General features: G+C 34.7%; 1 protein-coding gene across 1 annotated transcript in view; it reads left to right on the forward strand.

The window, feature by feature from the left end:
* Positions 1–13,030, forward strand: part of MFS3 (major facilitator superfamily transporter 3) — a 378,032-nt gene extending 365,002 nt beyond the window's left edge. Inside the window, exon 13 of the mRNA XM_070086892.1 lies at positions 1,954–13,030. Within this exon, the coding sequence (XP_069942993.1) occupies positions 1,954–2,115 (162 nt within the window). The 3' untranslated portion in view covers positions 2,116–13,030. The remainder of the gene's footprint in view (positions 1–1,953) is intronic.
* Positions 13,031–14,766: the final 1,736 nt, after the last annotated feature.

Here is a 14,766-nt window from a genome sequence, read left to right on the forward strand (position 1 = left end):
CACTGTGCCACACACATCTGTCATGTTCACTCGCAAAAAATCACTGAGTGAGGGGCTTGTGTACCAGTTATCTGTATATAATATATGCCCCTTACCAAGGTATGGTTCTATCATTGTTCGAACCACATCACCTGAGATGGCCAATAACTTCCTGGTATTTTGCAATGTATAACTTCCAGTGTACACAATAATATCCAATACCAGACCACTGTAACAATCACAAAGCACAAACAACTTTATACCAAAGCGTTTCCTCTTGCTTGGTATGTACTGCTTGAAAGAGAGTCTTCCTTTGAACAGAATCAAAGACTCGTCAATTACAAGCTTCCTGAAGGGATAAAAATGAGTACTGAATTTCTGTTTCAGATACACAAACACATTCCTAATCTTATATAACCTGTCAGTTCTGTCAGGCCTGGTTTTATCTGAGAAGTGAAGCATACGTAACATTAGCACAAATCGATTCACTGGCATTATATCACTGAAACCTGGTGTTGCAATCAGGGGGTCTGTTGACCAGTATGATTTCACTTTGTGCTTATACACATGTGGCATAAGCATTATTGTGGCAAAGAAAAGATACATCTCAGCCACAGTTGCCTCCTTCCATTGGTGTAGACGTGATTTTGGTGAAAGTATTGTGTTTGCCATGGTGTACTCGTAGTATGTGTTGCTTTCCATGACAATACTTTTCATCAGTGGTTCGTCAAAGAATAACTCGAAACATTCCAGTTCAGTGGCATTGTTCCCAAGTGCACAAGATGGCCGTATTCCACTTTGGCTGCCATCAAACTGGTGGGGATTTGGAACAAAATTGACAGCTTCCTGCCAATCCCAGGTGCGGTCTGCTGGTGGGTACTGGACAATGACAGGTGGTTGTGGTTGTGGAGGTTGTGGTTGTGGAGGCTGGTGTGGTGGGGGAGTGAGGGATGGTGGCCTTTGTTCTAGATCAGCTGAGGCAGCGGCGTGGGTGGCAGCGTGGGTGGCAGCATGGCCCACTGCTGGTGCCTCACCGCCGGCACCACTACCACCACGCACATTTTCCATCCCAATTGCAACAGTATCTTCGTCATTTTCACTGTTCCTGTTGTACAGCCACGGGATGTACTCCGAGATACACTCCTTCCCCTTGGTAAAACATATGGCACACTTCCAGAGCGCATATATCGTCGTATATACTGACGCTTCACTGGGGAATATTGCACTTCACTATCACTACTGGAACTAGTTTGAAGAGCTTGTAGTTCATATTCACTATCACTATCATCACCCATGCTCTCATCTGAGTCTGGGATTTGGGAAAATAGAAGTTTCCTCTTGGGTTCTGGAACAACTGAACGTGAACACGAGGGCCCAGCACCAGAGGTGGAAGGCTGAGGGTCGTCTGGGTTTTCTTCACTATTACCGATATTATGGTCATTAGTTTCGGTCAAAAAATCACTAAAACCACGAAACTCATCTTCACTGGCACTTCCATCACTATTAGAACTGTCACTGGGGAACAAAAGTGTCCCAATTCGCCGAGGAGTGAGGAGCTTCTTACCGCGAGGCATGGTGGACATTGTTTACTAAGAGGGCATTCCCACAATGCACCACTGGGTCCCAGATTTTTTTTCTACCGCGCACACTGACCACGCAGACCCATTCTCTCACACCTAGGCCTACCAGCCTTTTCACGCGAGATTTGAGGCCGCTAGAATTTATGCGTACTAGTACGTCAAAAACCCCTACGCGTAAGACGTACTAGTACGACGAAAACCCTCAAAGGGTTAATGTGCTCATGAATATATGAATACAGTATAAGGGTGGGTGTATAAATTCAATTGTGTAAAGCATATACATTATTCAACATATATTGAAAAATGTATATATTTTACTGAATTTTGAGTTTTTAATGTGCAGTAATTGCTAATATAAGTTTATATCCATGTAATTTTTTCCATAATTTTTCAGCAAACTGTCGAAGCTTGGCGTACAATATTCTATATTACCTTCGGTATCTTCAGTGCAGAAGCTGTGTTCTACAGCATCTTTGCATCTGGTGAGATGCAAGAATGGGCCAAACCAAAACCTTCTGCCCAGGCTGAACAACAGAAATTGAACGATGTTGCTTAAGTGAAAAATGCAGTGAATTTTTTTTTTTTGAGAACAATTGTCAAATAATTTTTAATTAAAGCATTTGTAAGAAAATTAGACTCTCTATTTTTTAATGTTCACTGAATTAATGGTTTAGATACCAAGGATGATTAACTAAAAAGTGAGATGCAGCATAAAAAACAAGAATATTAATGAAAATATTCATTGCATTATCCAGAATTAAGGACTTAAGTGATGAAGAAATTGCTGTTGTGTCATAGTGTGACATTTTTAAAAGTTTGTCACTGGCATTGTTCATATGATGCTAGGTAATGGTACTGCTATAGAAAAACAAAGTGAGAATTGTATGTCCTATTTCACTGCAGTATACTTCAAAGTACGAATACAGCCAACTTTTAGCTTATTAATTAATTTCAGGGACAAAATAATGTAAGTACAGAAAGAAAAACAAGTAGCAAGATATCATTACAACTCTGTTGCTTGTTACTTTATTAGCAGTTCTTTTGTAAACTGTAAATGAGTGTTGTAACTTAAAAAATATATTTAATATTATTATTAAGCTCTGATAGAAAAGCAGATTTTATTTAGATGCTTATGGCCTTTAAGCAATACTAGACACTAGTAAGTGTACAGTAGTTGAAATTTTTCTCAGGTTCTTTTTACAAACTATAAAAATATATTTTAAGCTTATATCTATAACTGAATGGCTATATAGGATAGACAGAATTACAGTCACTATTTCTAAATTTCTCTCAGCAGTAAACATGTATTAAATGTTTGGTGTTGTTTAAGGCCCTGAACATATGCAGAACTACATTACTATAGTTACTAATCTCCAAACAGATGCCTCATGTAACTGCATTGGTAAACAATACAGAATAGTGCATCTCTGGCTGTACAAAATATAAACAAAATATTAATGAAGGAAAGACTATGTTTAGAGATCTTTCACAGACAAACACTCTCTATGAGTGTAGGTATATGGGAACCTTGAGGTGTCCCTATCCAAGACTGTACATGCATTCATTTAAACACTGGCTATCCACACCCAGTTGTGCTTGACTCACCAAGCAATGGACACATCATCCACAGCACCATGCTCAGCTGCTTGTTTCTGTATTTTGAAAGGACATGCAATATTGATTTTTTCAGCACTAATTTGAAGATGTGTATATATTGCACATTTGAATTTTAGAATCTCATTGAATATGTTTTATTATAATGATTATCACAGTGTATCTCTAAATTTCATTATTACTCAGAAATTTTTATGATACATTATTGGTAAAAATAACATCATATGTGTATATCAGTTAACCTTGGTGAGCACCAGTTTTGAAAAAAATAGTTATTTTTAACCTGACATTATCTTGACCAGTGATGATGATCTTCTCAGTTTCCTTCAACCTAACTAATATATATTCATGAAAGATAATGTAATGATTAACTAGGATGAGATGATGAGGGCAATGATCAACTAGGATGAGATGATGAGGGTAATGATCATCAAGGATGAGATGATGAAGGTAATGATCATCAAGGATGAGATGATGAGGATACACAAATAACCCGCACATAGAAGAGAGGAGCTTACGACGACGTTTCGGTCCGACTTGGACCATTTACAAAGTCACACTAACCAGAAGTGGAGCAGGACAGGTATATATAGGCAGGAAGAGGTAGTGGTGGTAGTTGTAGTAGTAGTAGTGGTAGTATTACCACCACTACCTCTTCCTGCCTATATATACCCCTCCTGCTCCACTTCTGGTTAGTGTGACTTTGTAAATGGTCCAAGTCGGACTGAAACGTCGTCGTAAGCTCCTCTCTTCTATGTGCAGGTTATTTGTGTATCATTCCAGTCACGGTATTGTGCCTTTTTTTGTTATTTATGATGAGGGTAATGATCATCAAGGATAAGATGATGAGGGTAATTATTATCTAGGATGAGATGATGAGGGTAATGATCATCTAGGATGAGATGATGAGGGTAATGATCATCAAGGATGAGATGATGAGGGTAATGATCATCAAGGATGAGATGATGAGGGTAATGATCATCTAGGATGAGATGATGAGGGTAATGATCATCTAGAATGAGATGATGAGGGTGATGATCATCAAGGATGAGATGATGAGGGTAATTATTATCTAGGATGAGATGATGAGGGTAATGATCATCAAGGATGAGATGATGAGGGTAATGGTCATCAAGGATGAGATGATGAGGGTAATGATCATCAAGGATGAGACGAGACTTTGCTAAGTGTAATGAATGTGATGGATTGTATTATATGACCAGTCTTAATGTTCAACATTGTTGAGAATTAACTGAAATTAATTAGAGTTTACTTGGTAAGTATTTTTTTTTTTTTGCACTTGTATTTTAGTACATGTTCAAGAGCATTACAACCACAGGTACTAAGTATAAAAATAGATCTTCATAAATTGATGTATTTTAGCCCATGTTTTGAAGTTGCTATTGTATTGTTAGGTGTGTATGTTAATGAAGTAAAATATGTTGTTAGACTAATTGCTTTATTAATATCAGTTTTATTTCCTCTAGTTTTAATCTCATGTACGGTATTTATTTTAATGCACTCATAAGCATTTCGTATGTATTTTTCAGAGGTAATTTTGATGAACAAATTAGTAAAAGTGAAATTAATTTAAGCTAATTTCCATGCAGTTATTATTATTAAAAAAAGGACTTAGCATTACATATGTTCGTAATTTAATTGTAATTACCTACTGCTAATTTGTTCTTCTAGAGTACAATCTACAATCTAAAATTTAGATTTAGGACCATGTTTATATTACATACATGGTGGGGGCCAAGAGCTGGCACTCAACTTCAGCAGGCATAATTCAGTGAGTGTATGCTGAAGGAGCAGAAGAGACATAATCATAAAATAATCACTGCTATTGGTAAGAAGAATATAAACAGATCTGAAATGAGTCAGCACTGAACATGTCACACAAATGAATCAGCACTGAACAATGGGACACAAGTGCATCAGCACTGAACAATGGGACACAAATGGGTCAGCACTGAACAATGGGATGCAAGTGGGTCAGCACTGAACAGTGGGACACAAGTGGGTCGGGACTGAACAATGAGACACAAACGGATCAGCACTGAACAGTGGGACACAAGTGGGTTGGCACAGAACAAGGGGGCATAAATGGGTCAGCACAGAACAGGATAAGACAGATGGGTCAGCACAGAACAGGAGAACACAGATGGGTCAGCACAGAACAAGAGAACACAGATGGGTCAGCACAGAACAAGAGAACACAGATGGGTCAGCACTGAACAGGAGAAACAAGTAGAAACTAAATATTAAATCAGTTCAGAAGAGAATGCAGGAATATAATAAAAAAGAAACATCAAGTGAGTCAGAGTTATTGTTGTATAAGCAACTTTTTCAAAGTGAATTTGATAAGTAAATTGAATTCTCTGGGAAGAAGTAATGGAAGCAGATTTCTTGCTGGAATTTAAATGTAAACAGAGGTGTCCCTAACTTTGTGTAGAACATTCCAGGACTGTGGCAAGTGCACTAAGCTAAATCAGGTCATCAACATTTAATTCTGCATTTTAACACTTCAGTATACTTTGCAGACTGCACTGATCACATACAGTGAATATATATCACACTTACAGAAATATTGTTAGAAATGAGACATCTAATAATAGTGAATTCACACAAAGTGAACTTGTATAAAGCGAGGAAAATGTGTATTTATGCCATAGATGCATATTAGGTCTATGGCATTATCAAAGTCCAAAGATACTTTCATTGATGGTAGATTACTTTATTTCTGTGGTGTGAACTACACTGATTGCACATGAGCAAATTAATATCACTCATTGGCAGAAAGAAGGTTACTACATAAAAGTAAATTCACATATAGCAAACCTGCATAAATCAAGGAATTACTGCACTACAACACCTGTGGGGTTTGAGACTTATCACACTGGTTGAATGTTAGCTAAGAGACATGACATGGGAGAGCAAACTAGATCAGTGAGAGTCGAGTACATAATGCTGGATCCATGATGAGATGTAAGATCCTTCGATACATGATCAGCATGACCATACACACACACAATATGCTGAGTGTACAGGTGTATACCTACAGAGTCAAAGGAATAAAATACAAGAAATAACTATCATTAGAACTCTATATCTGATCTTGGGTGTAAATGTGACAGAATCCAAGGGGTCAAAGGTAGTCACATTAAACAATCAGTGGCTGACAGGTGTAGCCCAGGAGCTGAAGCTTGAGCACCAAACACACACACACACACACACATGTGTGCATGCATGAAATATATACATATATGTATTGATGTTGCTATGATGGTAGATAAAAAGAAAGACCTTTGGGTGATTATAAGTAAAAGGGTATTACTAGAGACTTATATAAATACAGTGGAACCTCTACTTGTGAGCGTGTCCACATGCGAGTTTTTCCAAATACGAGCAGTCGATGGGTCGATTTTTTGCTTCCATATGCGAGCAAAATTTCCACAAGTGAGCAGACCTCAAGGCAAGTTCCTTGACACTGGTGAGGGGCTCTTGCTCTTGATCTCGGGAATTGTATCTCATTTGCTTGTTGGACTATCTTATTGAAACTTGGGCAATGTATGATGGAAAGATGCTTCTTAACGTACACCAAAAATGAAAGAACTCCAAGCATAAATAATGGAGTTCACTTCTCAGCAATTAGCCACCCCTTAGCGGTAATTTCAAATGGTTTTTATGGTTGTATTCTTATTTTTTTGGTCTCATTTGATAGAATGGAAGATATATTACAGAAACAGATATGATTTTAATTGCTTTCACGACGAAAAGTACCTTGAAATAGAGGTCAACCTAGGAGAACTGGTCCATTGCTTGGCTGTTTCAGAGTAAACAAATAACGTCACTGTCCATTCCAATATGTAGTCGTGAATGGGTTGACATTATACAATTATTGCAATAAGAAATAACAGTAAATCTTATATTTTTTGTGTGAATGAAAATTACAAATTATTTATATAATAATAATAATAATAATAATAATAATAATAATATGTATAATAATAATCTGTATAATAATAATATATATAATAATAATAGTATAATAATATAATACAATAATAATAATAATAATATGTATAATAATAATACATATATAATAATAATGTACTATATATAATAATTATAATAATAGACAGCTTCAAAAGGCCATCACTAGATGGCAGTGTTTACCACAACGAAGAGCGAGCGGTTGTGGCTGTCTCCACCTGTATATATCATGTTTCTATGTTATTTATATTGTTTGTTATGTCATATTAGATGAACTGTGATATATAAATAAGCCGTATACCTGTATAGATGATATCAGCGAAATTATTCATGAAGTGTTTTGACCGGTCCCCAGACAAACTCATCCACCGCCGACACCGCCCATACCACTACATGAATGACATATTTTATTCATTTTAGAGTATATATCATGTTTCTATGTTATTTATATTGTTTATTATGTCATTTTAGATGAAATGAGATAGATAAATAAGCCATAGAGTTGATATTAGTGAAATTATTGAAGCACAGAATTCCATTGGAACGGATTAATTGCATTTCAATTAATTTAAATGAGAAAAACTGACTCTGCAAACAAGCAAATCCAGTTGCGAGCAAGCTCATGGAACGGATTAAAATCGCAAGTAGAGGTTCCACTGTATATTATTGCAAAGAAAATTATGCTCTATTGGCTTTTTTAAAAATTGCTTCTAAAAGGAGTATATGGCTGAGAAAATGATAAAATTATATATTAGGCCATAAAGTTCCAAAATGTGACAAAATAGGTTCCATGTTTGAGAAATATGAGAGGTGAAGAAAGAATATAGGCACTACAATGTCCTCAGATGACAGAAGATGATATATAGTAAAGTACATACTAATTCAAGGAAGGATGTGAGGTGGATACAAATATCATAGTGGTAATTTTATACATTGAGGATGCCATATTTCATGGTTGTAGCAATAGAAAGAGCAAAGTGTCATAACTTTAACCCATAAATGGTCCAAGCAGATCTACGTTCACATGTGTAGTGCTGCAAAAGTAGATCTACGTTTTCTTTACATATTTTCAAATATAACAAAAAAAAAAGTAAATCAAAGTTTTTTTACACATTTTCAAATGTAAAAAAACAAAAAAGATCTACTTTTTTTACATACTTTCAGATGTTGAAAAAACGTATATATACGTTCGGACCGTTTACGGGTTAAACTGCAGTCTATATATAAGAAAAAATGTAGAAGGAACATGTGAAATCTGAAAAAAATTGGGGCAAAGCTATTGGGAGTGTAAAAATTAAACACAATAAATTTAGACTGGGAGACATGACAAGAAACCATGAATGTAAGTTTTATTTATGTAAATATGACAAAGTTTATTCCTGCAACTACAAATACATCTAGTAATTATAAATAGGCAGCTACTGTAGACAGATAAATACTGTACACAAAAGCACAGCCTACTCTTTAACCTTTGAATAGAAATACAAGTAATATGAAGCTTTTATATTATCTCTTATAAACTTAAGTGTAAACCAAATTATTTAAATAATCAGGAATATTAAAAGTTGAAACTGTACATGAACATAATATATATATATATATATATATATATATATATATATATATATATATATATATATATATATATATATATATATATATATATATATTTATGTATATATATAATGGCTATAATATAATTGTAGTGTATATGTATATGAAGCAAGCTTTTAATAAGTGTGTTCTGTATATACATATATATATAGCATTAATAGAAGCAGTTGCTTTTATATGTGTGATTTTTACATAAAGGCTTATCTTGTATAGTGTACATATATATATATATATATATAGATAAAAAATATCATACATATTTGACTCAGTACACTCACACTTTCTCTCTCTACTGGTTTGTATGCATGTATATCTTTTTCTTTCAACGCACTGACTGTATCCCACCGAGGCAGAGTGACCCAAAAAGAAAAACAAAACTCTCTCTTTTTATCTTTAGTAATGTTTACAGGAAAAGGGGTTACTAGGCCCTTGCTCCCGACATTTTAGTCGCCTCTGCAACATGCATGTATGTATGTGTGTGTGTGTGTGTGTGTGTGTGTGTGTGTGTGTGTGTATGTATATATATATATATGTAGTGTAAAGCACCCTTCTGGCAAGACAGTGATGGAGTGAATGATGGTGAAAGTTTTTCTTTTTCGGGCCACCCTGCCTTGGTGGGAATCGGCCGGTGTGATAATAAAAAAAAAAATAATAAAAATAATATATATATATATATATATATATATATATATATATATATATATATATATACACATATATATACATACGTACATATATATATATATATATATATATATATATACATACATACATACATACATACATACATACATACATATAATTAATTCTATTTTTTATTAACAAAGAGCTCAGCCCATTTTTTCTTTATTTTTACTGAATCAAAGGCAATTGCAGTTAGGCAGTTTTTATATACGAGGATGAAGTTCGGATGTTAAGAAAGGACTGATTATTAAGGTTTTGTATAGAAAGAATATGAATGTCCTAGCACTGAGGAAGATAGTTAAAGGGGGTAACAGAATTTGATGGAGGTGTGTCGAAGGAGTTGAGTAACATGTATCAGAGTGAGTGTCAGCTCAAGAAGGAATAGGGGTAATGTTGAAAGAAAAATTCTGGAGTTAATAAAATCGGTTTAATTGTTTAAATTCAAGAATTGAAGTTTACATTAAAAGTGGGAGGGGAGTGATGGGTAATAGAATTTATTGGTCTGGAAATTTTCAACCATTTGAGAATAATTATGTTGGTAGACCTTAATGGTAAAGTTAAAGACTCAGTTTTGGTGGGCATGGTGAGAATGGTTTGCCACTAGTAAATTTTTTAATTGAATTGTTCTCAGAAAGAGGTTTTGTAATAAGCAGTGCATATTTTAAGGAAAAAAAAAGGTAATTATACATGCTATGATAAAATGCACAATGAGGCCAGTCTGATAAACTATGTTTTAGTTGATAGCAATAGACTTTAATGTATGTTTATGCTTTCAAGGGCTAATCATTACTTAGTGGTAGCATGGGAAGGTGGAGTACAGTGGTGTCAGTCAGTAAGAAGGAAGTAGTGGTAACAAGAGAAAGGTGGAATACAGTGGTGTCAATCAGTAAGAGGGAAGTAGTGGTAACAAGAGAAAGAAAGTGGAGTACAGTGGTGTCAGTGAGTAAGAGGGAAGTAGTGGTAACAAGAGAAAGGTGGAGTGCAGTGGTGTAAGACTGAAGTGAGAGTGAATGAATTAAAAAAAACGATGGTTAGTGAGAAGTGTGAGTATTTGTTGAAAGAAAGATTGTTTAGAAAGTGATAGGATGAATGTCAAAGGAGTGGCATAGATTTAAGAATACAATGGTAGTATGTAGCAAACATAGGTATGTGGTTACTGGTTCATTGGATAAAAGGTGACTGATTGGTGGAATGCTGAGGCAAAATGGTAGTTAGGGAAAAAATGAACTTATGAAAAGATTTTATAAAATAAAAATAAATGTTATAAGGCAGAATGCAGTATGTGGAGAAGAAAATAATTGGTTAAAAGAATGGTGAAGGGATGCACTAGAATGGTAAATATAGGAATAGGCAAATTATTATATGCAGATGTTGCTGAGTATGATGCAGAGGTATCAGGAAGATAGGGAGAATGTTTTGAGAAGTTAAGTGTAGATGATGAAATGGAGATACCTGTACATATTTTATGCATGAGGCAGGGAAATACAGGATTGATTAGGAGGGAAAAACCAGAAGTGAATATGGAAAAAGTGGATGAGGCAGTAACATGGTGAAAGTGGGTGCTGAAAGCAGGTGTGTATAAATTTTGGAAATGTTGATGAATTTGTTTAATATTTTAGCTAATAATATGAGAATACTTGACAGTAAGAAAAGTGAATTTGACTGTATGTAAAGAATAACAGTAAGTATAAAATACTGTATATAGTACCTATAAAAGAGTAAATAAATGTACTGCATTAGGATAAAATTTTGATATACAGGATTTTCATTACTGTTGCCTTAATATTGTAGGCCTTGGTTTAACTTTGTCTACCTATTATTAATTAGACCCATTATGCTTTAATTCTCTAATGGGAGATATATGATTGTGAATGCCCATGAAGGTATAATAATCTACAGAGTTATTGGTTAGTTAACTGTACAGTACTATCTGTAGTTGTTGTTATTTTTTGTGTGTTTGGAACTGTGATTATTTTAGTCGATGAAACCTTGCCTTAAATTTGACTATGAGCAAATAAGTACTACACGAAACATCCCATGGCACTTTGCAATGTTATATTCATGTCGTATCCAAAGTGTAGCCTATAACCGGGCACTGAAAAAGTGCACTGAACCTGTTTGTTAATTGTGTTTCACATTTTTATGTGCAACATGCATTTCACATTTTTACATGCCTTTCAACTATTCAGTTTTTCATCTGTGCTACTGTTTTCTTTATGGAGTTTTGAAAATTTACAATTTAGTTGCTTAAGAACTCTGGAAATTCATTAATTTGGTAGCTACACCATTAAAGTGAATAAGAACCAGAATAGTAGTAAATGATGTGGTAATGAATGCTGTTATTCAGTCAAGAATTGTCACAATCCAGCCAGGAGAATATTTCACCTTCATTTAGGTTAAAAACCTGTCTTATTATGGACATTACCTATAATGAGGATGATAGTCATGGTGAGGGATTACTGTGTTGACCAACAATAAGGGTGACAGTAATTGTGAGGATTATACTGTATTTATCAATAATAAGGCTTATAATCATGGTTAGGACTGTACTGTGTTGATCAATAATAAGGATGAGTGTCATGGTGAGGACTGCTGTGTCGATCAATAATAAGGATGATAATCATGGTTAGGGATGTTCTGTATTGATCAGCAATAAGGATGATAGTCATGATGAGGACTGTGCTGTATTAACCAAACATGGGATGATAGTCATGGTGAGGACTGTACTGTATTGATCAGTAATAAGGATGATAGTTATGGTGAGAACTGTACTCTATTGATCAATAATAGGATGATAGTCATGGTGAGGACTGTACTGTGTTGATCATGAGATAAATATAAAAGCCTTACTTAAGATGACTGTTCCCATCTTAAGAGATGTTCTACCTACAAGGGAGAGGGAGGAAGGTGACAATGCTGAAGGGATACTGATATGAGGAATTAGAACTACACTTCCTTTCCTTGGATCAAACCTGATCCCCAGGCACTGTATGAACCTTATGTATATGATAATATGTGTAATAAGAGATGTTCTGCCTGGTGGAGGCTGCTCCACTGTCTGTGGGATGTTACTGATGTGAATATATTAATAACAAGCTACCAAATAGTAGGAATTATATGTCAATTGTATACTGCATATATTTTAAAAGTTTAGCAGCATACTGAATGTTACATTATAAAACAAAAATATTTTTGTGATATTTTGTTTAAACTTGCCTTTGTAGAAAATGCTTAATTTTATGATAAATATTAAAGTGAGTTCAGCTTATATAAATAAAAGACATAGATAACTAGTACCAATAGATGAAGTTATGCTTTATGTAGATTTTTAAATATTTTTTTTAGTTACCTTATGTATATTTAGATATGTGTATGCATTTTATTTGTGTATTAACTTTTTCAGTTTTTATGAATTATGCAGAAGCTAGTAACTATCCTTGCAGATTAGTAAAGTCAAATTATATTGAAAAGTCATCTTGGATTATGTTTATACTCTCTAATAAGTAAATCATTCCTTAATCAGTTGTAAATGCCTATTTCAAAATATATGCTTGCAAATATAATTTTTTATTGTTAATATCCTAATTTCTGTAGAGTAAAAATATTTTTAAACACTGACCCAATGAGAAAGTAGTGTGCAGTACCAGCTACATATTGTGTGTCTGCAAATCAGCAGCTCAGCTGATGGTGTACTGGTTATCCTTGTTGACTTACTGAGATCCAAGGACAGAACTGTCTGTGTGATCACCCTTCCAGTTACTTGCTATACCCAATGATTCAGTCTGACCGACTGAGCTATGTGTAATTATGTGTATCCTCAGATTAATCCTTCCCTAGGGCAGCAATCATGTTGCAAAGGGATGAGGGGAAGGGAGAAATGAAAACTTTCTATGGCATAGCTGGCAATATTACTAGACCACTTTGTGGAAGTTTTGTGTAAGTGCCTTTATGTAGCTACAAAGCAGAGCTAAGCTCATGGTATCTCATCTACAGTACTGAATTTGTTGTAAAAATTCCAAGTTTGCAGTGCTGTAGCACTTGCTAGCTCTTACAAATCATTTCATTGCTCTACCTGCTGTATAGCCCTTGTGGCTTAGCGCTTCTTTTTGATTATAATAATAATCATTGCTCTACCACTGTTTACAAGGAAAGTCTCAAGTGTTTTTTGGTAGCTTTTAATTATTAGCTACGGCCTCTTGTTCTGCCAGTTGATGAGGTTAAGAAGTCTTTCTAAATTATTTTTTTTGTATCTTTCTAAATTATTATTATTATATTAGTGGGAAAACTAAACTTGCAAGAATCATATAGTGCCCATGTAATGGAAGGCATTCAGGTATCCTTTGTTAATCTTCAATGTGGCTGTCTTTTCTTTTTCTTCTGTCAGTAAAAATAGTCTAGATAGTGTTTGTAGTTTTGCTTCATAACTAAGATTTTAAGTTCTGGGAGGTGTTTCAGAGTTTGTCATTAGACTTTATAGTTCACTGCCATGTTTTTTAGGTGTGGATGCTATACCATTGTTGATATTTCGGTTTTGGCCTAATGCATTTTATGAACAGCCTTTTCAACATTTTTCCATTTATAGTCACTTGCTTATGCTGTATAAATATTTCAGATCCAGGGCAGATGTAGTAATCTCAATCAGGTTAACAGCACTTAATTCCTCAAGGAAAACTTTAGATACATTTTGCAAACAGCATGAGGAATTACTGGCAGAAATGGCACATCTCATAAATATTTCTTTATTTATTTGCACAGTGATTTACCACTGCTTGATTTGCAAAATAATTGTTTAATTATAAGCCAAGCTTACAAACTCTGCCTATAAGAATGATATTTCTGTTGAAAATGGTATAAAATACTGACAATTTGACAAAGATACCCAACAACTGTTGTGCATGTGTGCTAATGATATTTATGCAGCCACTTAAAAATGTTTCAGTATGAGGCATGGTAAACAGGGCTATTAAAGCAAATTTATGCCAGTATAAAGGTGAAATCTCTTAAATGTTCAGACAAGTTGTTCTTCATAATTATGAAAGGAAGATTCTAGCTAGTTTGAACTTCTATTTATGTCCTTTTGAAATGCAATATTGGTGTGTTTGATCTTTGGTGAGTTGGCTAGAAGTGTTCCATGTTTGGAGAGAGAGAGTTGGAGAGAGAGAGAGAGAGAGAGAGAGAGAGAGAGAGAGAGAGAGAGAGAGAGAGAGAGAGAGAGAGAGAGAGAGAGAGAGAGAGAGAGAGAGAGAGAGAGAGAGAGAGAGAGAGAGAGAGAGAGAGAGAGAGAGAGAGAGAGAGAGAG

The sequence above is a fragment of the Cherax quadricarinatus genome, chromosome 20 (assembly GCF_038502225.1).
Source record: "Cherax quadricarinatus isolate ZL_2023a chromosome 20, ASM3850222v1, whole genome shotgun sequence".
Taxonomy (NCBI): Eukaryota; Metazoa; Arthropoda; class Malacostraca; order Decapoda; family Parastacidae; genus Cherax; species Cherax quadricarinatus.